The sequence below is a fragment of the Anser brachyrhynchus genome (genome assembly GCF_964034855.1).
Source record: "Anser brachyrhynchus genome assembly, chromosome: 5".
Classification (NCBI taxonomy): Eukaryota; Metazoa; Chordata; class Aves; order Anseriformes; family Anatidae; genus Anser; species Anser brachyrhynchus.
Window position 1 is genome coordinate 21,483,875 of NC_137699.1, and position 27,418 is coordinate 21,511,292.

At 37.0% G+C, this 27,418-nt stretch overlaps 1 protein-coding gene across 12 annotated transcripts in view; it reads right to left on the reverse strand.

The window, feature by feature from the left end:
- AKAP6 (A-kinase anchoring protein 6) overlaps window positions 1-27,418 on the reverse strand; it is a 294,771-nt gene that overhangs the window by 173,501 nt on the left and 93,852 nt on the right. For 10 of the 12 annotated variants that reach the window (XM_080592636.1, XM_080592641.1, XM_080592637.1 and 7 more), the window contains 2 exons: window positions 10,996-11,247; window positions 4,834-6,624 (listed from right to left, as the gene is read on the reverse strand). In XM_080592636.1, coding sequence (XP_080448762.1) covers window positions 4,834-6,624; window positions 10,996-11,247 — 2,043 coding nt within the window. Of the gene's footprint in view, window positions 1-4,833; window positions 6,625-10,995; window positions 11,248-25,169; window positions 26,353-27,418 lie in introns of those variants that run through there. The other 2 variants (XM_080592632.1, XM_080592633.1) reach the window with 2 other exon arrangements.

A 27,418-nucleotide genomic window follows, 5' to 3' on the forward strand; every position in this document is an offset into this window, starting at 1 on the left:
GGTGACGGTGCCCTGATTGGGCCCTGGAAGGCAGCAAAGTTTTTATCTGACTTTTTGATGTAGGATCCCTGGGGTATTATTTAACCCACACCAGAAAAATATGTCAAGCAGCTGGGTAACCAGTGCCAAGGCTGGCGGGGCTCCCCAGACAAAATACAGAGCTGCCAGAGTTGAGGGCAAATTCATGAAACATGCTGAGCTGAAAAGATGGGATTGATAGATATCAAATTGCCACTTTCAGGAGAAATTCATCTGTTCATCTGCCTCTTACAGAAAAGGAGCCTGCAATAAAACAAGCAGCAAGTCTGTAAATGAGGAAAATTTGGCAATTTGCTCCATACAATAAGCCTTGAGGCCTGAAAAGCAAACGTATCTTCATTTAAATGCACTATCTTGCAAATGGTTACCTTTCCACCCTTTATAATAATGTTCTCAAAAATCAAATAGAATGGGACTATCAGTGACCACAGATTACAGGACAAGGATGTCAGTACAGTCATTCTAGTATTGCTTTCTAGAGGAGTAGATAAAGCTGGCTGAATGAGTTTTTTTATTGCTGTTATCAATTTATTGGTGAGATGATTTAAAATCCATTATCATTGGATCATCCCAAGATCACCTTCTCCTTCCAATTTTTCAGTTGGCACATAAAAATGAAAAAAAATCAATTATTAGTATGATTTTAAGGAAAACTTAGATTTCTTGCAGAAATTAAACCTTAAAACCTTCTGAAACTGATACTATGGAGTCCTAATTTTAAGTGTGAAAAGTGGCAACTGGGCATTACGGAATCACAGAACGGCTGAGGCTGGCTGGGACCTCTGGAGGCCACCTGGTCCAGCCCCCTGCTCAGGCAGGGCCACCCAGAGCAGGGCGCACAGGGCCACGTCCAGGTGGCTTTTGGAGATCTCCAAGGAGGAGACTCCACAGCCTCTCTGGGCAGCCTGTGCCAGTGCTCTGACACCCACACAATAACGAAGTGCTTCCTGGTGTTCAGACAGGATCTCATGTTCCAGTTTGTGCCCATTGTCTCTCATGTCCTGGCACTGGGCACCACCGAAAAGAGCCTGGGTTCCGCTTCTTTGCACCCTCCCTTCAGGTATTTGTACACATTGATGAGACCCTTCCTGAACCTCCTCTTCTCCAGGCTGAACTGTCCCATCTTCTTACTGCAAAGAACTCTATTGATTTTACCTGGAAGAATGATGTTGTTGTATCTTTTCCCTTTCCAGTTAGTACATCAGAAACTATAGACCTGAATCTGCATTCTACAATTCATTTGGGGCAGCTACTAAAATCTCATTTATGTTCTTTTTCATAGTAGAACTATACTTCAACAATAAAAAGAACAATCCAAATTTTGCATCACTCATTCTCACATTTATCTCTAAAAAGTAATTTCTGAAATGCACACAGAACTGCCACAGAAATTGCAATGTACCACAGAATGGAGATACCCAGTGTTAAATAAATAAGAAGCATATACTAAAGAATTAGCTCCAGTGGAAGACAAGATATGGCAAGAATAGGTAGTATTTAACACAAAGCAAGACAGTGTTCCTTCCAATTCAACTGCAAATGGGCCAGTCAAGTAGGATTCTGTCTGGGGCTAGACAGAAAGGTTAACAGTATGCCAGTACTTGTGCAAGGGCATCTGCATAATTTGGAAGTATGAAAAAACACAGTTTATCAATTTCCTCACATGACTATGCTCCATATAACTGAGACAATAAGTCTTCCAATAAATACTTTAGCATACGTTCAACAAATTGCTTACCATCAAGATATTTCCGGATTTATATGAATTCAAAATTATTCCCGTCGAAGCTTCCTTGTTCACTCTATTACCTTCACTCTATTTCCTAGCTAAAATATGACTCTCAGTGATTTTCAGGCTGGCAGTTGTTTCTAAGCTGTTGTTCTCCCAAAAGGAAAGGTTGAGTTATTTTAGTTTTGTTTTACAACCTCAATAAATAAAATATATTAGGCTAGACATTTGTAACAATGTAACTGAATTGCAAATATGCATGAGCATGTTTCTTCTCTCCTTAATTAAGTTCTCATTTCAGACCTGACTTCTTTAGCACAAAACCACCACTAACAAAAGAAGAACTGAATTATTGCTAAGATGCGTATTCATGCAATTAGGAAATTCCTTTTTGGGGCTGGAGGACTTGTTACATAACAGAATTAATGTAAACGCCAAATGATGATAATTAAAAAGCAATGGCACACTTTTCCTGTTCTGCGTAGGGAATTATGAAACAGGAGCTCTGCCAAAACAAAGGACTCAGCTGTGACACAGGTATGGTATTTTTTAGGAAGATTTTGTTTACAGTACTTCATAGCATCACATAAGGGAGGAATTTTCTATTTTGCTATTAATTATGTCAAATTAAACTTGTTCAGTAAGGCACCATTGTGTTACTGAGGCAGAAATTACCTCAGTAAGAGTTCTTGTATTCAGAAAGTGATTCTTTACTAGTCCTATAAGCAGAAAACATAATTGCTAGAAACAATGAAAAAACTCAGGTAAATAAGCAGCTTTGGAAAACCTTGTATTTCTTTAAAATATACATTTTTTTGCAAAACATGTCAAAACTTTTCTCTTGATAATTTTTATTCACAGCTCAGGAGGTACATTTTCAAGCCATTTACTGTAACTAAAATAGACCTTTCTGCATGAAATAAATATGAAAGTTTCTTGTATGCTGCTTTTAAGCATGTGGATTACTGAGCTCTCTCTTTTCTTAATAGTGCTCTTTGCACCTGGCCTTCTTTACATTTACTGTCCTCCTTCTACTCTGAGCCCCATCCTATAACATACTTCGTAAGATTATTTTCAAACTCCAAAATCATTGTTTCTCAAACAGGAGAACACATTTCTCTGGGGCACATTTCTCTGGGGCACAGGAAATTTAGAAAAAGCAAGGTCAGTGGTAGCAAAGTTCACCAGAACAAGAGAGGCAGCTGTAATCACGGTCTGGAAGGGCTGACTCTGTCCAGAGAGCAGCTGACTACCTATAATCACTGCCAGGAGCCCAATGCACCCTCCAGAGGAGGTGAGGAGAGGATGACAGATGAACTGAGGAGAGGAGACAGATGAGCCCAAAAAGAGAGAATTACCTTTTCAAAAAGTTTGAGGAAAGTAAACATGATGATTTGGGAGGGCAATGAAAAAAAATCATCTCTGCCACCTGCTTCTTGCCAAAAGGATGCTAGCTGCCTCTAGTGGAGGGAGTTGGTCCCTAGACACTCAGCAACTCCAATCCTTAAACAGGCTCTTGTGGCATCAAGTGAAACAGCATCTTACATATTGACAAGCAGCTTTGATAGGATTTTTTGCTTGCACGGAATGAAGGGCTCTGTATCCACAAACTTCACCCGGACTAATTTTCAACACTGTACAAACTTAAGCATAGAAACAACTTGCACTTACGGAGATGGTTCTTTCATCAGAGTCCAGAAGATGATCCCCAGCCATCTGAATGGAGGGAACAACTCAAGTCATTGAGTACTGCCCTTTGTGCCTGAGTGTTTCAAGGCTGACAGCTGATGCTCCCTCCTTAATTTAAGAAGAAATTTCTCCCCCTGTGTTTTCTACCCTGAATAATGTTTCTATTCATACATCTCTAGCTCAACTACCTTTATACTACTGACGCTACCTTTAATATCTTCAAAAGTTATGGAAATCGGGAACTGTTTACTGAAGTTATAAAGCTAAGTCCCTATTTTTCTTTAGCTCTTACAGAGCTTAATAACAAAGAGGATAACGCAGACAACAGATTTAGCGTTTAGATGCCAAGATCACCCTTTAATGCATTTTGTGAATTTTAAAGGCTTTTGGATTCTACCAGAGATGGAGGTTTCTTTTCTGACAGCCATTTTAGAAAACTGTATTGAATATGGACATGAAATATTCTGAAGAGGAGAGTTCTCCTCTACAATAGAAAGGAAGACAAATGCATTAGAAAACTGAAAAAAAGCATTATGAATGTAAACTAATAACTTTATTATTGAGGTTGTTGGGTCATTATTTGATTATTCATTCAAACTCAGCTCCCTTTGCAAAGTTTATACTTTTTTCTCTAGGAGAGCTCTCATAGTGTTAACTAATGCAACCTTTGTTCTTTCTGTAGAAGTGTTAGTTTTGAAGTGATTGCTAGTAGCTAAGAAAATCCTATCTCATCTGCAGTTAAATTGGATAGTATATTGCCACTATTGCAGTAGCATACTGCACTAGTAAATTGCCATTATTTAGGAAGGTTTACTTAAGGAAGAAAAAAAAATTAGTAGATGCTATGCTTAGTTCCACCAACACTGGAAGGGCTATCACTTCAAGGGAAGAGAAATGGTGAAAATGCAGTGTGGTTATTATACGTGACGTGACAGGATTCAATAAAATTATTCCCATATTCTTGGACTAAAGCAATTATTTTTTAAAAGAAAATAGGCAAGTAATGTGAAGCATCACTTCATCCAAACACAACAAAAATTCCTTATTTTCCAATGCTTACCTGTCATTTCATCCAAAAATAACCTATTACATACCTGATCTTGGGAAAGCTCTACTCTCTTTGTAGAGTATGTTTCGCCAAGTTTACAGGCATTGATGTAAGTAATAATGTAGGCAAATGCTGTATAATTAAGGTTAACTACAGTCTATCATAATCACAGCGATCACTGCTGTTGTCTACTTCTAGGAGTCACTAGATGATACTATTTTCAATGTTAAAAGAAAACAAGAAAGCAACTACTCCCTTGCCCCCAGCTCCATCTCCAAATATAGGCTTATCAAGCAGACAGCAGAAAAACACAGGATTACTGCCTTACCTCAATTTTTTCCCATATCGTTTCATAATTCTCTTGATGTTGTATATCTTGCATGAGTTGATGAATTAAAGCTGATTTATTTGAGGCAGACGTCTCATTCTCAGTGGGCTGAGTGACAGCAGTCCTTTCTGGCTTTTCTTCAGTGTATTTTTTAATGCAAGATACAGGCATAGAAAGATCTTCATCAGAGAGAATATCACTGAGAGGCCCAGATTCAATACTGTCACCCAAGGAGGATACTATATCACTTGAAGAGCTTGGTGAAATTCTACCTGTTTTTTTGTGCTTTTTTACCTGGTACGTTGGATACATTTCTGAATCTGAGTTCATTTCTGACAGCTCCCAGTCATCAATGTTTTGAATGGTTTCTCTTCTGGGCTTTTGGGGCAGCAGCTTTGTCAAATTCTCTAGTTTTAAAGCTAATACTTCAGTCTGTTTGAGATGTGAAGGAAGTGCTAAATATTCGTCAGATCCATACCAGACCTCACCATCTTTACTGTTTGTATGACTATAACTTGGTGATGAGCAGAAACTTTTATTTTTCTTTCTTCTCAGTAAAGGAGGTGATGAGTTGATAAGTTCTGAACCCGCTGAGGAAGCACTCTTTTGGCTATGTGTTGGTGAACTAAAAGGCTCAGTTTTACCTTGTGATTTCCCACTTGGGTCTCTCTGGTTACAAGAATCTGATGATGCAGAAGTAGAATCTGTTTCTGTCCCCTCAAGAGACTGAGAGTTATGAGAAGCAATCCCATTTTGTAGAGAAGAACGTCCCCTTTTTTTGACTTGTATTGGTGGAGCTGTTTTACACATATGTCCAGATGTTCTGCCAGCTTTCGCTTTCTCTGAAGCATCATGAGACTTCTTGTGCTTTGATTTTTCTTTAAAGGTGTAGTGAGCAGGTTTCCCTAGACTTACAGGACTGTCCTTAAAGTGATTATTTATTGTGTACTCAAGATTTCTATCACCTATTTTATTTAAACAATCATATGACTGACTAACTGCAGATGGACTGTTAGTGTAGGGTGACTGTAAAGCTAGGCAAAGCTTGGACCTATCTGGTGGATCTAACAACGAGGGTGTACTTCTACTCATTTCATTCTTTACTATCTGAGAGATTTGCCTTTTAAAATCATTGGTTTCCATATAATCCTTAAAAACATCATCTTTCAGAAAGAGACCTCTTTTTGGCAACGTAGGCTGTGTAGGGGAATCTTCATTATAGTTAAAGCAGTCTCTAATGGACCTTTTAGGAGTTGAGTTTTCACAGTGAGGATGTTTGATTTTTTCACCAGTGAGCTGAGGAAGATTGCATTCTGCTTTCTTTGATGTGGAAACTGTTTTGCTGTCAGTTGATGAGACACCATCTTCAGAGCAAGGGCCTTTAGGAACAGAGGAATTTGCAGGAGGACATGATAGTGAAAGCTCTTGGGGTGCGTTCCTCTCCTTGCTTTCATCCTCATCTTCCACCGAAAGAGGTAAATGGGTTTCTTTCTCATTTAATGCTTCATTACACTGGGGAGCAATGGAATCAGTTGCTACTGCAAGTAAACCCACACTTCTGATAAGTCCTGGAAAGTCCTTATCCATCTCACTGTAGTTCCAGGATTCAAATGATTTTGCTTTACCTTGGCTGGAGGTCATGTCATCCAGGGCACCAAGCAAATCCTCACTTGGACTGTAGTCAGATAGTTCAAATGCAGTAATACCACAATCCAGTGACAAGTAATTTTGAGAACATTTGATAGTTAGCTGTCCAGAATCATCAACTTCAGTTAAAGAGTCAAGACGATCCTGAAACAGACAAAGAAATAGTACCTTTTAGAAATTTAATTTTCATATGCAGCACACACAAGGTAATGAACTATCAGCTTCAGTGTTTCGCTACCTAACAGCTAGAAAAGCATTCATTACTGAACTGCCAATAAACTGAAAGCAGACTTAAAAATAAAAAAGCCAACATTAGCTCATGTGGTTACAATGACTATTTTAAAAGTATCATAAAAGGCAGAAACTCATGTTTTAGTATTCTAACTTTAGGTGCCTAAATCAGTATGCTGGTCTGTATTCCCAAGTTTGGTCTTCATAACACATATTTTTCAAGCGAACTCTTTCCTAAAGAAGGTGCAGTTACCCCACAATCTCACAATAAACCACTTGGACTATGGTCTGAACAAGAACAGTCTTAATAAAGAAGGCTATTGTTTGCCATCTTCTATAAACATGTAAAATTTGAGCCCTGTACTCTGTCCACCCCACTTGTATTAGTCAAAGCAAATATACAAAAAATTCCTCTAGTTAAAAATATTATTTATAGAAGAGAGATTAGAAAAATATTTATCAACCAAAACCTTGGACTTTGAAAAATATCTTTTATTTAGCATATTCTAACCAGATGTAGAACCTATGCCACAAACTGGACTATATCAATAGTCCAGAATTAAAAGGAGAAGTTTCTATAAAACTGTCAATTTTGTATTTTGGAGCTGCATTTATTAAGGAACATAATGACTAAAAAATGATCAGTATTACAGCTGCTTTTTTCCTCTAATCTCAAGAAAAGATTAGAAACTGTAAAGCCATATGTAAATCAAAACCCTTTCCAAGGCCCTAGGGGCCTTCATTTCTCCTGAGTAATGAGCTCCATTCCCTCATCTCTTAAAACAGTGTTTATTAACATTAATAAAATTTACAATCAGATGCATTAAACCATCTTGCTCAGTCATTTCCTAGGCAGCCTCTTAAATGGGTACTTCAGAGGAGCATTATTTAACACCAGTATTAACATTGTTTTTATTTCAGGAAAATATTATATTTAATTATTTACACAACTACCAATAGGAATGCCTTACTTCAAAAAATCTGCCTGTTTGCACATTGTAATATTGTAAAATTCTGTAAATACTGTAAAATACCATTAAAAAAAAAAAAAGCTGTAAAACTCTTTGGGCTGTATTTCCAACACCTTCTTGTATTTATATTTAAGCCAGCACAATTCTGCATTTTTTGACTCTTTCAAATAAGCTAAATTAATTTGTAAGGTTGTTCCTACTCTGAATTTTACCAACTGTTAGAGAACATTAGGATTCACTGTATATTAACAGGGGCTTATACTGGTCCTTTCCATATTTCCTCTCTTTATCAGTTGTGGAATAAAACTCACAGGTTAGGTTCAGCTAGACAGAATTCAGGCTGCACAGAACTAGTTTTTCTTTCCTTCTTATCTACCTTTGGGTAAGTCCTAAAAGAGAAAAACGTCCTTCAAAATATTAACTCTGAAGTTCTTATTTGAAAAGTTATTTAAGTATATCCATCATGGATAGAAGTATATCCATCATGGCAGGTTGCCTCACTGGTTCCTATTCTATTTCCTCCAAGCCACGAAACCTTGCGTACCTCTTCCTGCAGCACCTGATTCTGTATGGCACTGCTGAGATAGCCAAAAGCACACTTACTGCCTGCCCAGCTAATTACTTGGGTTCCTAAGCAAGCCAGTACAGCCTGTGCTGCATACTTCCACATTTTGGTAGCTGCTTTACAAGTATTATCCCTGTTGATTACGTTGAAGCTAGCTTGTGCCCATTTGTGCTTGTCACAGCTACAGTGTAAACAGAGCCCCGGCAGGACTGCTGCCCGCCCAGACGACTGGCTACGTGCTCTGTGAACCAAGGGAGCAGTGAATACCAACAAGATGTGATTGTCTTAGTGCGCACGAAAGAAACCTTGGCAGGTCACTTCCATGGAGCTCCTCGGTTAACATTGGCAGCCAGAGCCACTCTTGACCATTATGCAGAAGACAGCTGACTTACGGAACGAGCCAAACATTTTGTGAAATGGTAGGTTCGTGGACTACAGAAAAGCATACCATTTGCTCTACTGGTTCGGATCACATTTCCTTCTAGCCCAGTATCCTGTGTCTGCAGCAGTTCCAGACATTTTCTGCTAGCTGAGCTGTACCTACATGACCCTTCCACGTATCTACCTGCACCCTCAGCTGCTGCCAATGAGCAGCATAAGGGTTTTCTTTTCCAGAGGTTATCATTCTTCCTATCTTTCCTTAGTTTTTACATTTGTTTTTGAGCCCAACTACACTTTCCACCTCTAAGTGTCCTGAGGTAGTAAATTCCAAAATAGAAGTCTTTGCTTTGTGTGAAAAATTTACTTCTATTAACTACAAACCTGATAACTTTCAGGCCTTCTAGGAGAAAAAATAAACTTTCATACCCTGTTCATATTCCCCAAGAACTGAAAAGTATGAAAATGTTTCTGCAAGGAAGTGTTATTTGTATGGGCAAAGGTTTCTAGGTTTGCTCGGGCAGCTTCACTAACCCCATATGCCTGAAAATCCCTAATAGATATGCTACTTGTATCGTGAGGCAATTAGTCCCACAATGTAGTCCTAGTTGGGGAAGGATACAAGGGAAACACACAATAAATAAATAAATAAATAATGGAGTTAGATGACAGCAGATACAATTTTTTCCTACTTTATCTTGTATTTATTTATTTCAGTCAAATAAAGCCACTACTATTATACCTGATGAAAAGCTTGAATGAATACCAGCAGGTTAAAAACTGCAGAGAGCAGTTTCTGTGAACCTATACAAGCATTAGAATAGAAACTTAATATTAATATTGTGCCCCTGCTATTGCTAACTATTAATTTTACCAAATATTATTTATGCTTTACTTGAGGGTAATTAAGAATTGTGATAGGATATATTGTCTTTTTTATTACCATATAAGTCTATCTGGCAACATTTTCTTCTCCAATGAAAAATAATCCAACCTTCATGAGCCAGTCCTCCCCTTTTTTGGAGGGATGTTTTTTGTAGCAGGTATAATCAGATCCATATGGGACATTTTCTGTTTCTAAGTATCTGAATCATCCCCTTCTTTATGTCCTGAAATCACTATGCTCATGCCATAAAATAATGACTGCACCCTAATTCACCACTCCGGGCGTTCTGACAAGCGTGAATTTCCTTCAGACTTGCCAGAGAAGGTTTACGAACAACAGCAAAGCAGAAACTGAATCTGAAGCACCAGGTATGTATACATCAGGAAGAGGGGGTGCGGAAGGTGGGCTTGGGCATATCTAAGTATTGATTTCAGGACCACCCACTCTTGTGTAGCAAAAGCACATATAAAACTCACCAGGGAGTAGAAAGATATGTACTTTCTCTTTAAACTTGGGAGATCTGAAATGAAGGACATCTTTAGGGGACTTGTGACTTCCTCCGTAACACAGGTCACAGAATCTGACTGCACTGATCTAGATGTCTCGTTCTGTAAATGCTTTTAATCCTAACAGAAGCATTTTATCTTAATCTTAGGAGTTTCAGTGAATGAAGAATCCTCTAAATGCTGAGGTATTTTCTGTTAACCACTAATTATCCCCACTATTAAAAATGTGCATCTTCTTTCACTTTTAAAAATTGGGCCAGCAGTGTTCTTCTAATTAAACTAATTCAGTAACAATGTGTTCAAAGGAAAAGGTACTTTAGCTAAATGAATCCAGACTTACAAACCATTTACATGTGTGTGGATTCAACATTCCATTAGAGAGGGGAAAAAAAAAAAGCATGATGCATGCATAATTGTTTCAGGCAAAATGCATGACTGTTTAGAAACATATTGCAGAACAACCACTCAACCAAATAAAAGTCCATGTCCTCAGCTTTAAAGCAGTATTGACCTAGCCTGACAAGTTTTGGAAAACATTGTGCAAGTCTCTGTATGTAAGAAGGGAAACGCCCAAGCTTTTCATTAGAGAATTCATTGCATGTAAAAACTGGGTTTTAAATAGGATGTGAACCTTAAATTCAGGAGTGAACAGACCATGGACTTCGGACCAGATGCCCCTCTGTAAATGTTTCCATTCCTTTATGAAAAATATTTCAATCAGGAGATAACATTGTTTGCCACTAACATAGTATTTCTGAAAGCTGGCCTTATACTGGTACTTCCTTTAATTTGGTTCAGTGAGAACAGATATCAACTGAAGATAGGGAAGACATGCTCTTACAAAATTAGTACCAAATATCTAGAAGTCAAGTAAGCCATCCTTAAAATTGTCATCCTAGCAGTTTTAAATGTGCAACAGGGACAAGATGCTTCAAATACAGATGAAATTCTCAAAAATGCTGAATTTAGTTACTGTACCTCTTTCGTCTCCTCAGAAAAAGCTTGCAGAATATCAGTCTGCCTGGTGTAGTTTCCATTGGCGTCTTGTAGCCCCTGAAGAATACGCTCTCTCAGAACCAGAACAGAAACACGTAGCTGGTGCCAGAGTAGTTGCACTGTATGGATATCGACTATCACGTTGACAGAATAAGAGAGAAGCTTCAAGGAAAACTCAGTCTCTAGTAGAGCATGAATTTGTTCAACGTGATCAGATATATCTTCACAAATATCCTGTAATGGAAAAATAAAGTAGGTATTTAGCTACAGGCATGGTCCTTCCATGGATCAGCTCTACTTGTCAACCACTTTTTATACCACCCAGTAAATGATAGCATATACATACATAACACCAATAATAATTAAGAATATACAATATAATTTTGATTCATTTCAAATTTGCTTCCCATCAAAACAATCCTATCAAACAATTACAATAAAAGTTTGTGTTTCTAATGATACTCATCATTTTGTACAGCACGAGAGTAACAAGATATTCAGTAAAGCTGATTCCTTCTAAGTTAATAATACAGTACAGTAATTTTTATCAGCTCAGATTTGACATCTTCAGTCTGAAAGTGAAGCCAAATTATTGAATGTGCAGTTGTGTGTACGTAAATTAAACTAAAATCAAATTTCAAGTTAATATTAAGAAATAAATTTAATGCAACAGATTGCAGATTATTAGCCCCACAGAAACTATTATGTTTGAGTAATATCAGCATTTTAATGTCAGCATTTAACTCATTTTAATAAAGCCCTGACAGCTGCATCAAGTCTCTTGCAGGAGTAGCTCCCAGAAATGCCAGAGGAGAGCCCAAAAACATTGGAGTGTCAATGAGCAGAGTTTTAGGGGTGCTTTGAGAAGGAGCCAGTATCTCCCTCCTCAGTCACGACCAACTGGTCATGACAACCAGCTGCTGTATTTTGACAACCAGCTGCTGTATTTGCAAGTACAAAGCACACAGCCTCACCTGGCAATGCTCAGGGCTGCGAGTGCTCACAGCTTCAAATAGTCACACGCCACCAGGTAGGCGAATTGACTTGACAGTTACCAGATCAGTGCACTAAACCTATTCTACAGGCACACAGACACAGCTAAAACTCTCAGTAAAATCTTTTCCAAACTTTCTAAAAGATTATTATACATTTATTGAACCACAATAACATTACGGGAAAATACAGCTCTATTACTATGTTGTTTCAAATATTTTAAAGAACATTGTAAGCAAATTAGTTTGACTGAATTTGCATTCAGTTCCCTAGTGCTGTTCACGTCTTTTCCTTCTGGCCATAAAACAGTTTAATTTCCAGTTTCAGTGACAGGACACTGTGCAATAACTGTAAGTTTATAAATTAGACTCGATTTATATAAATGTATTTCATATATCTTCAGCTGGACTACTCATGTGGTTACGCCAACCTGCAAAAATAAGTTGTCATTATTTTCTAGCTTCTCAAGCTCACAGCCATGTGCTGAATTCAACTTCCACAAGGATTCTCAAAGAGTTTTAACATGAAGTTCCTCTAACAAGGAGCAAGTATCTCCTGACAACTGTCAGATAACGTACAAAAATATTGACTAATGAATCTAGGTAATACTGTGAATCAAAAGAGTTCAGAGCCATACTTCAAACAAGCTTTCCCTAGAGTTACTGTTACTGTAGCTACAACAGCATCTCAAGTTTCTGAAGTAGACAAACTTTCCACAGCAACAGAAAATTTTTGTCCCAAAATGGAAATGCCAACACCACTGAAGGTGTGAAAGAAGCATAAATTTAAAGGACATATTTGTTAATTTTTACACAGCTTGTTATAAATCGCACATTTGCCTCAACAATCAAACTTCAAAGTACTTTACAGCCCACTAAGAGCATTACAGCAGCCAAATCCTTTATGTACTAACAAGGTAATTAACCTCTCATGACAGGTTCAGTAACACAGAGAGAACCTAAGGCTGGACTAGTCGATATCCAAGTAGAGGTCATGTACTCTGGCAGAAGTCTATAATGCAGAGCATGATCTTAAAATGTAAGATTACCATCTCAGTCGCAGTGAAACAAAGTACCAGCTCTTTAACGGATTTAGGAAGCTATTCTCTGAGTGGCTGAATAAGCCAGGAAGGAAATGGAGTCCCTGCACACCTTTTCTAAACCCTGAGCTCCATTTTGCAACTTTTCCCTTCTGGCCCTAGAATTAGCCCAGTAGTGAACTTCTGTCACTGTAGCCTTGTCTTTGCTTTCATGGGAGAATATAAAGGACATTTTCCTTTCCTGACAAATACATTGACATGATGTGCTTTCTACCTCATGTGTTGTTTTTTTTCTTTTCTTTCTATTAGATGAAAAACTGATCGAACAAGTCAGGAAGTTTGATTTAATTTGCAGCCAGGCCAGGCATCAACTTAAAGGGATTTAACTCCCCTATTAATAGCTCCAGATACTCAATGTCCCGAAGTCCTGAACAAATATCTACAATGCACGCACAAGTCAAATATGTCCAGGTCGCATTGCCCATTACGTATATGTTGTGCAGTCACCTGCACACACACTCCAAATATGAAGACAAGCAAGAACTGCCTGGATTGACCGTGCGCTTACAGACAGGTAGCATCAATGCGACAGTCTTACTGAACACACACTAACCCCTTGTGTGACAGCTACTGCTAGATCTGCAGCCCCTGCACACATGGTACTTGGCCATATACTTGGGCAGTCTATTGGGTATTTCTGGAATAGAATCACAGGAGCCATAATTTCCTGTTCCCACATCACACAGCATTGTTTTCGTGGGTGACTCTTCAGTTTCAGATGAGTCTGTGGCCATTTTCACATGAACTGGATTTCATTTCACCGGAGGCCGGGTTCTTGGATAAAATGGATGAAAAATGGGTCTGGAACTCCATCTTGCACAAGGTTTGGAAAATTAGTCCCCTGTTGCTATCCCCCTTTCCTTGTTTTGTAACTGTCATATAATGACGGAAGGTGAAGACTGAACAAAGGACAGAGGAATAGTTATATAAGGCTCACGTCAGCCCTTTGTCAATAGAAAATGATTATGAAGAATGACGACTTCTGCCATATACATTACTGCTGCTTAGTCCTTAGCAGAAGAGCATTACTAAGTCTGCAGCTTATTTACATGCCTTTTCTTTATTCTTGCCTGGCAAAAAATACCATCTTGAGAGGAAACAATCTCAAATGTAGTTGGTAATACCTAGTACACTTTCTTATTACTGTATGTGGTATTTGGATATTTACATATAATTCAGCAAAATGAAATCTAGCACAGCTATGAATTTAATATTTTTCTTTAATAGTGAATGCAGTTTAAATACTGCATGGAAATGTCACCAGCAATTCTGCTAAGAGTAGAAGTAAGTCATTTGCTTTCAAGAGAATTCAAGGTCAGTGTCTTTCCTGTTAAAACTGCAGGAGGAAAGATATTTCCAGACTTTATTCAAGTCTTGTCTTCAACAGTGGCACTTTTGAAAAGTAGAGATGCTCATGGCAATGATTTTTTTAAGATGAGTAAGAAGCCAGTGCAACTTACTAAAACTGTGGGAGAGAAACAATGCTTCAGAGAAATTCTGACTGTGATAAGGAAAAATCTTGCAAAAGATGGTAAACTTGAAAAGAAAAATGAGAATTTATTAGAAGTCCTTTGTCTCAAGCAACTGGTATACAACCATTACAGACCACACTACTCGTTCATTGCCTAGGGACATCCTTTTCAGGTGCTGTTAGTTCAGTTTTGCAGTGATGGTGTTCTGCTACAGTTTTTTGCACAGTGAAAGGTGCTTCATCCCCTCCACACCTTACACCCAGTCAGCTGCAGAAGTCTGTATCAGACTGAACACAACGGTGGCCTCATCCTGCCACGGACACTCACCTGTACATAAGCGATAGTGTACTTGTTATAAATCCCTGACTGAGGCCCAAAATTAAGACCTGGTACAATATGGCCTCATTTTCCTCATTCTTTCGAGCTCTTTGTAGCTGATTTAGCATTTAAAAAAAGCAGAACATTGTCATGTGTCTTTATTACACTTTATATATTTAAACGAAGAAGAACAGTATCATAAGATGGTACTGAAATGCTGTAAAGATTGCCAGTGGCTATTACCAGAAGCAGTAGATAGATAAAATAAACCATATACTTCTAAGTAAAAAAGTTTTATCTGCTAGCATCTATCTCTAAATACACATAGCTCTACATCAAGTGCAATGATACATAGCCTACAAATAAAAGCATAGAAATTCTTATCTATTTTATCAATAGTTTTATTTTAAGAGCTGTTATAGCCTGAATTTTAGAAAGCACCATTTCCAAATGGACTTTTTGCAATCATTGATCTCAAACATCCACTATGCATTTTTACACTACATCAGAGTGGTGTTACAGTAAAAGTTTTGTCATCCTTCATGAACTATCCTGTAGCACGGACTGTGGAATTTCTTATGCTACAGGGGCTGTATCCATTTGGCTGCCAACTGCCCACTTCACTCAGTCTTCCAGACAGCTGATCCTGGAACTTGCAGCTGCTGAATCCATCAGCTAGCTCATAGCTCTCCACGTCAACTAAAATAGCCTCAACTGCAAACATTGCAGTAGACAAAGAAAAAGTGCATAAACAAACCCTCCAGAGTCGATGAAAGCTAAGCTTTGATGTTAACTGGAAAAAAAAAAAAATCTCTGCTCTGCTCTTCAAGAAATTCTGTTACACCGTACATGAAACTACAGAAAGATGAAAGATTACAAATATGTTGCTTCAGAGTTAATATCAGCAACAGAGAAGCTATGCACACAATTTCTTTTCTTTGATCTCACAGTAAAACCTCAGTAGAAAAAACAGATTGCCATTCAGTCTTACAACTACTGTACATGCAAAACAAAAACTACGATTTAAGAAAATGTCTATTCACTTAGTCTTTCCTTTCAAGTGCATTTTAATTCCTCAGAAGACAAAGTTTCTAATCAGAATGTACAAATGTTTTTCTTCAGAAAAAAATGAATCTGCCAAAGAATTTAGATTTTTTTTAACATACTTGCAAATCATGAATTAAACTCACTCTGCATGGTTTTATATGCATATATAAAGAACACAAAAGAGTTTTCATGGCTAAACAAATAAAAATTTATAGCTTTCAGTAAGTTATTTTTCCTTTAAAATATACCTTTTTCACAACGAGAAAGTTTTTTTCATGTCTACCTGCTTGTACCTCCAAGCAGTTTTCTGATAAGGATAAAATTGTTTTCTTCTAATTTTCTCTATTATTGAAACCTTAAGAGCAAACACTATTTGGACTGTTTTGCAGATGTTTTTAAGTATATGATTAAATCAAAGGAAATAGCCATGCATGACAAATCCAGAGTTTGACCAAGCAAAAACAACTGCCACAGAAAGCTCTAGACTCACTGCAAGTTCTAAGTCAGATAGTTGAAGTGCTTAAGCATGGTAGCTGGTGTTATTGCAGCATTCAGGGGCTAGGGGAAATGAATACAATTTACTGGGTGAAGAACGCAAAGTGCAACAGTAAAACAGCTACTAGGAGTCTCCAAGATCACTGACCCTGCCTTCCACTTAAACTGGCAGCTTGGAAACATAGTGGTCCTCAAAGTAAGTTTCTTCACTCTCATAATTTATCTGCTACTGAAAGTAACTTTCTCTGGTGTGCCATTCTTTTCTCAACATTATTCTCTTTCCCATTTGTCTTTTACTTTAGTTTACTGTCACAATAAGTGAGAGACAATTTCATCATTTCAAAATTCCAATAAGTAGTACTCCTGCCTGCCTTGACACACTTGATCCATTTTCTGTTGTGCAAACTTTACTATTACAAAATGCTCAAAAAAGTTTTCAGAATAACTATCCAGTCCAGTGACCTCTAAGCAGGCACATTTGTACTGTAGTCTGTCATCTCTGGATTCAATTGAGTTACATTCTCATATCCCCATGTTTCAAAATAATGTGAAATAGATGTCATATCAATGGTTCTTTGACAGAGCTGCTGAAATAGTAATGGTTTGCCTGGATTGTAACAGACATGGAGCTGTCCTGTAATAATTCATTAGTAGCTTATGCATTGTATGTTATTAGGATGTTTATTGTGCAAGCATATCAGTCTGCTATCGGTGTGCAAGGAAAATGACCGGAAGAAGGGAAGAAGATATGATATCACTCACTAAACACTTCAGGCTGCTAAGTAACGATGCTTGAAATGTTAATTGTGAAGCTCCTGTCTCAGGATTCCAGCAGCTTGCACTTGTGTTGCCATATGGGCCACTGCTGGGGCCAAGGGTTCGAACATACCGTGAAGAAGCAAAAGGATTCTTTTGTCCAGGAAGGCAGTTGCTGCTGGAAGATATTCCAGCTAACTTTCACGGACCAGCTGCAGTGCTTAAAAACCTAGGCTAGCCTGTACCTTTACTGCAGGAGGGATTGGCTGCAGAGGAGATAGACTGCTTTCAAACATTTATTCCCCTATTAAGCTTTGGTTTAAAAAGACTTTTTGGTCACAGCATTCACCACAGGCCAGATTCTTAAATATAAGGCATTGCTCAGTCCACCCATCAAGCTTCAGATAGCTGATGCACAAAAATACAGCCATAAGGCCTGGGACATGATGGAACTAGAGAACCATATCAGAAGTTTACAGCAGTAAAATTAGAGACCTCTGAGAACTTCTGAAAGAGTAGCATGTAATAAATCTGGGCTAGACGTTTCCAGGATGTTCCTGACATTTGTAAAATTGATGCATGAATTTCATTTGTGTAAGAGACCAAATGTATTAACTGAATATGACAAAAAATTTGATGTGGAAGGTGATGTGACATCTGTAACCCAATAATTCTTTTACATTCTTGAATTTCCACTGTTTCCACTGTGTAATGTCCCTAAAGTTATGGCCGGCAAACCATTTGAAACCTTCAGAATACGAAATATTTGTGCACACCCCATAATCAGCCAAGACCAAAATAATCAGAGACTCTACCCATTGAAGTTATCACTGTAGAATATATCTTTGATGACTAACATACAACTTATCTTACTTCAAGCAAGTAGAGCATACTGATTTTTAGTGACTAAACTTTCTCTTTTTAATAGTGTGTACAAACGTTTAGAAGGTTAGGATCAAAGGTGGTTAGTTGTGCTTATTGAAATCTGGTTTTGTACTGCATGCTGCAAGAGAGTCTGGCACAGCTACTCTAGAGCAGTTTTTCCTGCAAGAAGACAGATAGTAGCTACTTTGGGGAAGGGGGAAAAAAAAGGAAAAAAATCAGCCTTTATGAAAATCTAGTCAAGCGATTGGTAGTAGAGGCAAGTTTTGAAAAACAGTAAGCATTTTCCAAATGCCTACTCATCAGAATTTGGTAATAATACATATGTATTTTTATTTTGCACTGATCAACTGATCATTTAAGATGACAAATAAATGAGAAAAAAATGATGAGGTAGCTTTATACTAAGTGCACTTGTCATATATATTCATATCTACTGAAATGGGAAAGTGAAGACTTTTTAATACATCCTTCAAATACCTTATAGACCTCTTCACACAACACTGTACTTTTTCTGCAATAGTGGAAATATGCAGAGCATGTCTTGCAACTCTCATACATGACTACCTTTACTTTTTTGTTTGTTCGTTTTGTTTTAACTCTCTTTGCTGAGCATTTCCTTGCATTCTTCAAGCCATATATGCTAAATGAAAGTTAAAAAAAAAATTCAAACAGGTTCAAATTACCATGAAAATTGCACATGAAAATCGAAGATGCAAATCGAAGGGCATCTTACTCATGGTAGCCATATACACTGTGTTGTAGCTACAACAGCCTCATAGTAGCCTGGCTGAGGCCAGGCAGTTATTGGTTGTTTTTTTTTCCTGTTGTTTCATAGAATACATACAAAACTTGAACGTGATAAATAATCATGTCAGCTGCACGAAGAAGCAGAGAGAAGACCACTCCTATTATTTGGTCAGGACTTTCATAATTTGATCTGCAGATAACTGTAAATAACTAGCAGAATTCAAAGTTAATGCAGTAACAGTTCAGTAATTTTCCAGCGAAATGGTTATCCTTTTGAAAACACCGAGTTTTCAAAGCTTTATGCAGCTAGCCTGTTACTCTGACAACTCAGCTTTAAATATATCCTGTTCTTATTCTCTCCTCATTTTTAATTTGAATATTTGGAATTACCCTCAACATGGAACAAGCCAACTTGTAGAAGTATTCAAGGTTTCTGCAGGGCCCTAAAATGTTTGTTGTTTAAGTTCTATTTGCTGATAAGCAAATCTCTTTCTGTTGTTCATATAAGAAAATAAATAAGTGCCATTCTCTTAAAATATTTACAGTTTTCAGTTTATAGACTTTTTCAGAAAGATTCCTGTTCTTCCTAAACTTAATTAGGGCCTTCAGTGGAGATGAGCTGCTCCTAAAGAGAAATTCCCATTTGAGACAAAAGAGAAATATCTCTTGGTGAAATACAGAAATTTCATTCTTGAAATAATTAAGTTTCAAATAACAAAGTATAATCCCACAAATAGCACAAAATGTTTCAGGCACCAACAAACTACTGAAATGTAAGACACATCAAAATAAATGAAAGGATCTGCAAGTTCACACAGGAAAAATAAACCAGTCCTTCTGTACAGACATGCAGAACAAAAGCGAAAAATTTTAATCAAAACATTTTGACTTCCTCAAGCCAAAGAATGCTAACCTCGTTCACTCTGACTAAGGCTCAGTGGCTCCAAGAGCATTTGAGAAAGGACGGTAAGACTTTTCATTCTCTTGTCAAACACTTAATATGGTGACTGCTCTCTTTTCTGGAACAAGTCAAAAGTGAAGAGCTGCCAAGTTTTCTATAATGAAAATTGATAGCATGGCAGGAAGTTTGCAAGATAAGGGCTATCTCAGTGCAACTAAACCTCCAAGAGTTTCTGTAACGTGTTTTTGAATTTGAAGTACTTTTCCAACAGTCATTGTTGAGGACAGCAAAAAGGACACAACTCTTGTCTTTGGGCAGATTTTACTTTATTAATACTGTTGCTCCCTTTTAGGTTGTTCATTGAGAGCCAACATTTAATCTATGAACCCTTATGTGGATCACAGATTTTTTTTTTTTTACTGTTTCAGAAACATGGAAAGATTGTATAATCTTACAGACTGTACTGCAGGCTGCTCGCATGGAAATGACCTTCCTGCCCTCTCTTCAGAATGACAAGCGTTCAAGTCAGCTGGAAAGCTCTTGCAGATCCTCCAATGAGTTAGTGACAAGTACAAAGCACTCCAAGTGTGTGGATGCACTTTCAGTAGTCTGAAACAGCTACCACCTACCCAGTGAACCAGGAGGACTGTTTCACCCTGAGTATCACTCACTCTCTTACAATAATCAAGGTTAGAATAGATATGTGTGTGTGTGTGTATATATACACACACACACACACATATATCAGTGCTACTTTTTCTTTTTTTTTTTTTTAAGTAAAATAAAATAAAATAAAAATAAATAAAAATGTGTTTGCTACATCCAGGAAGAACATTTTGAAAGACTAGAACAAAGCACAAGTTATTATTTTACAAACTTGAAGTCTTAAGTGAATGAAGAAATAAAAGAGCAAGTTTTAGGAAAAAAAGGAGAGCAGACTGAATCTTAAAGACATCTAAAATGTACAATTTACTAATATTTTTATTCTGATTTGACTTAAAGTGCACAGAGAATTTTTTGATGTACCTCGAAAAATGTTCTAACAGGCAACTCAAACCCTGTACTATGGTTACTAATTAGAAAACACATTAGGAATCATCACTCGTTAGTGTGCAATTGGTACAATATAGGTCATGTACACACAGAGAATGTTCTTGTGTTTCTTGGCCTCAAATGTAATAAAGATAAAAACTAAACAAAAACCCTAATCTAGGTCTACAGAGGGAAAAATATGGTAGGTTTTTACAGGTGTTTTTGAGAAGGAGTATAGCGGAGATTAAACTCGAAACCTGGAGTTATGGGATAGGTATGATTGTAACACGTGTGAACTATCCAAACTACTTTAATTGGTTTTAGGCAAGTATTGAAATGCTTACTGTAGACTTTGCATATAAAAACAATTAACATACATTATCTGGTAGTTTTTACTATCTGATTTAGTTGATCAATTCCAAATCTCATTGGCATCCCACAGGTGGCTTGTGGTTAGTAAAGATTTGTATTTAAAGGTTTGTGTGTGCTTCTTTTCAAACAAAAAAGCCATAAAAATCTTGAAGTTTTGATTACATGTAAATAGCAGGATATTGTATAAATATCAAATGATCAAAACTCATTTTATACCATATCTGCAATACTTTAACAAAAATATTTCTAACATAATCCAATAAAAATAGACACAATGAAGCATGTATTTCCAATTAAATCAATCTAAAACTCAATATCATTAATAATGGATGTTTGTTTGGGCTATTTATAAGATCCAGAGTGCTAGAGGTTAGTATTTCAATACTGTATCAAGAACTAAATATTTTATTTAAAAATCAGACAAAATATTGCTTCTAGAAGTACTTAAATTTAGAAACAGGTTACAAGACTGTAGAGTCTGTGCTATGCTCATACATAGCCTATTCCAATGCAATAATTCCTAGAAGTCAATTTGTGCTCTATATAATAGATAATTCTCTTAAAAGTAGATAAAAATTGCTAATTCTCTTAAAATTCTCTTATAATAGATAATTCTCTTAAAATTTTCTTAAATAGATAATTCTCTTAAAAGTGCCAGTGTTAGCTTTACAAGAAAACTTCCCAGTGTAAAGCACTGGCAGGCCTAATGGCTGTTAAGATGTTCATGCTGCTTGAGAAAGTACACTTGTGCATTACAGAGTAGGACTGAAGTACCTTGAAAGAAGCACTAAATGAACAGTACTTTTTAAATATTTATTCGTTTATACGTATACACAGTACGTATAAGCAAATGTTTTTATTCCATGTCACCACCCAGAATAGGATCCTTGATTTATAAAGCACTTGACAGTCAGTGTCATTCACATCTCTAAGCAAGTCAGCATGACCTGTGTTTGCGGTTGAGACAAATTGCTATGCTGGGGAAGAAAAGAACAGTTTTATCTACCAGCAGCCTTGCACTTCTTTATAGGCCATTTCATTTTGATCTCTAGTTATACAAAGGTAAGTTACAAACTGTCTTTGCCTAGACTGTAGCTTTCAGTGATGAGTGTAACTCTTACCTCCGAGCAGGAGCAATGAGAAAAAGAAAGGCTGTTTACATGTCTGGACCTGTAAACTATCCCTTTGAAATTCAGTAGCTAAACTTGTCTGTGTGGAAGTTAATGAACCTCAGTGACTTCAAGCTTCAAATGCATTATTTTTTATTCACTTGTACGTATTTACATTTCCTGCAAAAATAGTCCTAATCAATTTAGCCTTATTGAATCCTGAATTTACACCATGCCAAATCTTCTCTCTCTCAGATAATAAGATTCACAAACAATGGCATAGGACCCTTAGATTATGGCAGCCTGAAGTATATACAGAGAAGAAATAAACCAAGAAGCACGTGGAATTAATTCTGATGAGAAGGAAGTCCTACTGTAAATGTCTCTCTACACTTGTGCTTTGTTAATTTACAAAATAGAACATTTGAAGTTTGCACTCTGAAATGAAATGAAACAAGAAAATCAGAATGTAATAACTTCAAACTTATTTTATCGACTTGGGTAATTAATTACTTTTATTTCTCTAGATTACCCTTAATTTCAAATAAATTAATATACGGGATATAACAATTATCCATCCAGCTGAATTAGAAAAATATATATCAATCATCTTATACTAAATTCTAGTTTATGTTCAAGTCCTATTCTTGTTAAAATTACGAGGAACTTTGCCTCCAGCTATCAGTCAACTTCCCATTTTCTGAAATCAGAAGGATTGAAATGGAAAGGTTATGGCAAAACCCAGACAAAGTATGACGACTTTGAAACCTTTAGAGTTAGGCCTTCTACCCACTGTTCTAGTAAGTGTAAGAATATCGTAGTGAAAGGGATATCACTTCTGGGACATCCTTCCCATTTAGCAAATATGATTGTGCAAACATCAGCTGAGGCCATCTACCAAACAAGCTCATACTGATAATTAAAACACACCTGCAGCTTTAGGGTAACACTGATGCAGATAGCCAAGCACTACGAGAGTGGTCTATGTTCCTCTTTGAGATCACCATTCATTTAAGAATGAAATTTCCATAATTTGTCCGATATCCAGAAGTCATCATTAACAACAGCCATGCCCTCACCAACAAGAAACATTAGTTTAACAAGAAACATTAGTTTATTATTCTTCAGTGTAGGAAGGACCTAATAAATAAATGATTGTATTTATTTTTAGATAACCTGAGATTTAGAGAAGAAAAAAAAAAAGCTGGACTTCACATCTACATCACTGTTATTTTGCTATTTTAGTTTCCCAAACATAAACAACATTTTGAAAAACACATTTTTATACATACATATACAGGAGAAGTGTGTATGGAGCACATTCCAAGAAGTTGATAACACAATGTCATCAAAACAAGTTTGGAGACAACTTGTCAGCGTAGCGAGACTCTTAAAATTCTAACACTGCCTATAATTCAAAATCCTGCCCTCCAAAAATACATTAACCAAACACTAATGTTTTAAGTAGGACACAATGACCACTCTTACCCATTACTATAAATTAACTTCCAGCAAGAAAACATACTAAAACCCATATTGACTGTTTACCCCTCTTAGCAAAAGGCTGAAGGAGGCCATAATTCTTAATGACCAGAATAGCGTCTCACCCTGAGATTGAGGCACAAACACTAAAGATGACAAAATTGCTCACTGTAATGACACTATCCCAAAACATCAGCCGTACCTTCTTTTGAAGCTCAGTGTGAAGAATTTCTAAAATCTACCATTTCTGTTCATCTTTCATTATTATTACTTTAAAATATATATATATCAAATGGGATTTGGAGCATCAAAACAATTCAAAAAACCTCTCCCAGAGGTTTTTTTTAATTTCCCATTATTCTGGCACTTTGTACAAAACAACACACCAGTCAACAATTTCCCGTCCACTGCCAACTTCTGCTTCAGGGAAGTCAAAAGGCTTTATCATCTTATTCCAATGCAAATCTTTGAAGAAAACCACCTTGCTTAACCAAAAATTCCTAAACTTTTCCTGTAGATGCAATTTCAAAAGAATGCAGAGGGAACAGACACTTCTGAGCAGTCTGAACATATTCCTCCAGACATGGCATGCATGCAACTTTGTGAGCTGAGAAGATGATAAAACAAAGGGCCTTTGGAAAAGTTACAGCTCACAGAATATTTTGAAAAGGGTCTCCTAAAGGACTACAACAGTATTAAGCAAGTGTGCACTTCATTGGCCACTGTTCATATGTCACATTCAGTCTCCCTCTGAAGAGCTACAGAATTCAATGAGTTTCTAACACAGATAGCAAAATATGGGTGCAGTGACAAAATATTTTCTATTATTAATGCTATATTCAGTATGTTTCCTGAAACTTTACTGAACACAACTCTTCACAATATAGGTCAAAGTTTTCATCAAAGTAATGTAATTATAATCCTACAGTGTCTATTTCTAATTATACTATGACCTATAAAAGTTAGCTGAGTAATGTCTCAGGGAACAGAGAAGACTGAGCATTAAGTTTCAACTACAAAAAAAAGTTATAAACTCCCCATCGAAACAAGGGACACATGACATTGAAACATTTACACACAACAAACGTATTTTTCCTTTCAGAAGTGAATGACTTAAATTGTTTAAACAAAAGACTGCAATTGCAGAAAGTTTACATTACGTAGTACAAGGAGTGAAAGAGACCAAACACACTTCTCTCAATGTTCAGAAATGTACATCCATTGGGGAAAAGATCTGACCATTTTGCATGTTAGATTTACAGTGCACAGGAAATGAAACATTATTTCAAACCAAACACGTTTAGGTCATGCAATACTTCTTCAGAATTTGAAAAACTACGGATTAAAAAACAAAAATTGCCTTTACTGATAAAAAATGCAAATGGATAGTTTATTGCTTTAGATATTTCCTATGTTTTGGAAAGCTTTCCACTTTAGTGGTGTCTTACCTCATTTATACTGGAGAGTTTTCAGGTATCAGCTTTGCAAAAAAATGACTGTCCCATTTCTTTTCCTCAGCTAAAGGAGTTACACACAACCAGCAATTCAGAAAAAAAGGGTCTGTTTACAAGACAGACATGTAAGCCACAGATGATATGTAACCCAATCCATCTTCAGTGCCGAGTCAACAGCTTTTGTTTTGCATGAAATATAGCAAATAATCTGCTGCCTCTACCTGAGTGACTGTGTAGATCAAGTTTAGGCCTGCCTGCTCTTCCCTTGCACGTTCGGAGCTACAGTCGCGATTTCTCAGCATCCAGATCTGCTGTATGGCAGCTAACTGAAATTTCATCCCACACTTGTAGACTTGCAATTAGCAAGGTTATTTTAAGCAGTGACCTAAGTTCCAGCAGAATGCTCATGGCATTATGACAGGAAGGAATCCAGTATGATATCGGTCACTTGGTAACCCCATAAAGCTGATCACAGAGACAAGCCAGCCTCTAATTCACAGGGTAAAAGTAAATATCTGTCCCCCAGCTTATTCTGATTTTCATTTTTGAACTTTGAATAGGATGGAAATATTTACTGGGTTAATGTTAGGAAGTTTAGAATTTATTTTAGGACCTGGTAGATCATCTGCTTGGAACAAATGTATTAATAGGAAGTTATAACTTCCCCAATGGAGTGATTCATCACTTACAAAACAGAGGCTGTTACTTTGGTAAGGGTCACATTTGCAGGCATTACCTATTATGTTATGGGTGGGAGGAGAAAACCACTTAAAGAGCTGAACTTACTACAACTGGACTCTCTTATCTTCCCCTTAGTTCTCTTGAAGAGGGCTCCCTCTTCTGTACAGGGCCTCAGCTCCCCCCCCATTTGCCCTGAATTCCTTCCGAATTCCCTAGCTGTCTAACTATTTCAAAGTCATGTCGAAAGACTCAGTCATACCTCCACACCCTCCATTCGCTGTTCATTCCCATTCCTCTCCCCCCTCCTTTCGTCTTTTTTGTTCCTGGATCAGCTTTCTTGCTCCCACCCATTCTCATACTTCCAATAGTGGCAGATCTAACCTCACAGATGCAACCACGACAAACAGCTCCTCTGACTGTCCCAGATGACAGCTATAATAGTCAGCCAGCTTGTGCACACGCACACAGGACAAGCTTTTCTAAAAGCACCACAAGCAGGAACACCGTTAAGAGAAAAATTTCTTCTAAAGGAAATTGTACATACACACAAGCTGCAGACAATCAAGAAGCACGGGTGGGTGAACGGAGTTGGGAACGTGAGATCATCTTGTTTCAAGTTTTCCATTTATATAAATCTTCAGGAAAAAAAATTATTTTAAATCAAAATTTTGTAAATAAACTTTTGAAGAGCTTGACTGGAAAAAGTGCTCAAAAGCAGCGTAGCCTTTCTCTCCATGATACCCAGTTTATATATGTGACTCATCACCCATGATCTAAAAAATGGGTTTTACAGCCCAATATGTTTCTGTGATTCTCAAGTGGGATACAAGAGACCAAAATTAAAATCTCTTTTGTACTTGGCTTTTACTGATTCACACATGTGTAGCTACGTGTGGAGTACATCATTACATCATTTCAGATAATATAATCGAGTCTAAATATCAGAATGGACATGTTCAAATTTAATGAAGTTTAAATTAACTAATATTTTCTTTATTATTAGGTTGCTCATAATTTCACCTGAATTTTCCCTAAGCACCCCCCTAAATCATCATAAATGATAAGGGGAAAACATATCAGTTACAAGCAAGAAATAGACCAAAGCAAACAAAAGAGATAAGTTCTAGCATGGCAGATTTTGCAGTCTGAGCATCATCATAATTTAATTCAAAAATCAAATTAATTTAACAACAAATCTGTCCCAACTGCTGGTCCTATTGAATGTATCTGTATTTATTTAATGTCTTCAGAAAAAAATATGCAAACAAATGCACCTATGTGAGGCACAGAGAAGTAGCAGACTTTAAAATCGCCTTTTGGTTAAGAAAATACCAGTGAATAGTGCCTTTGGCATTTTCATTGCTGGCATTTAAACTGAGAATCACTGAGAAACTAAATCATTTTATTCACTGCATATCTATCCTGTATCCCTTTGTTACAGCATATCTTCCTTCTGCACACAGCAAAAACTGAAGGTTTAATCTATTCCTCCCTACATTTTCAAATTCTTCCTTTCAGAATCTAAGAAATTAAGAGGGGTGCTTGGGATGCACATGCTGGCT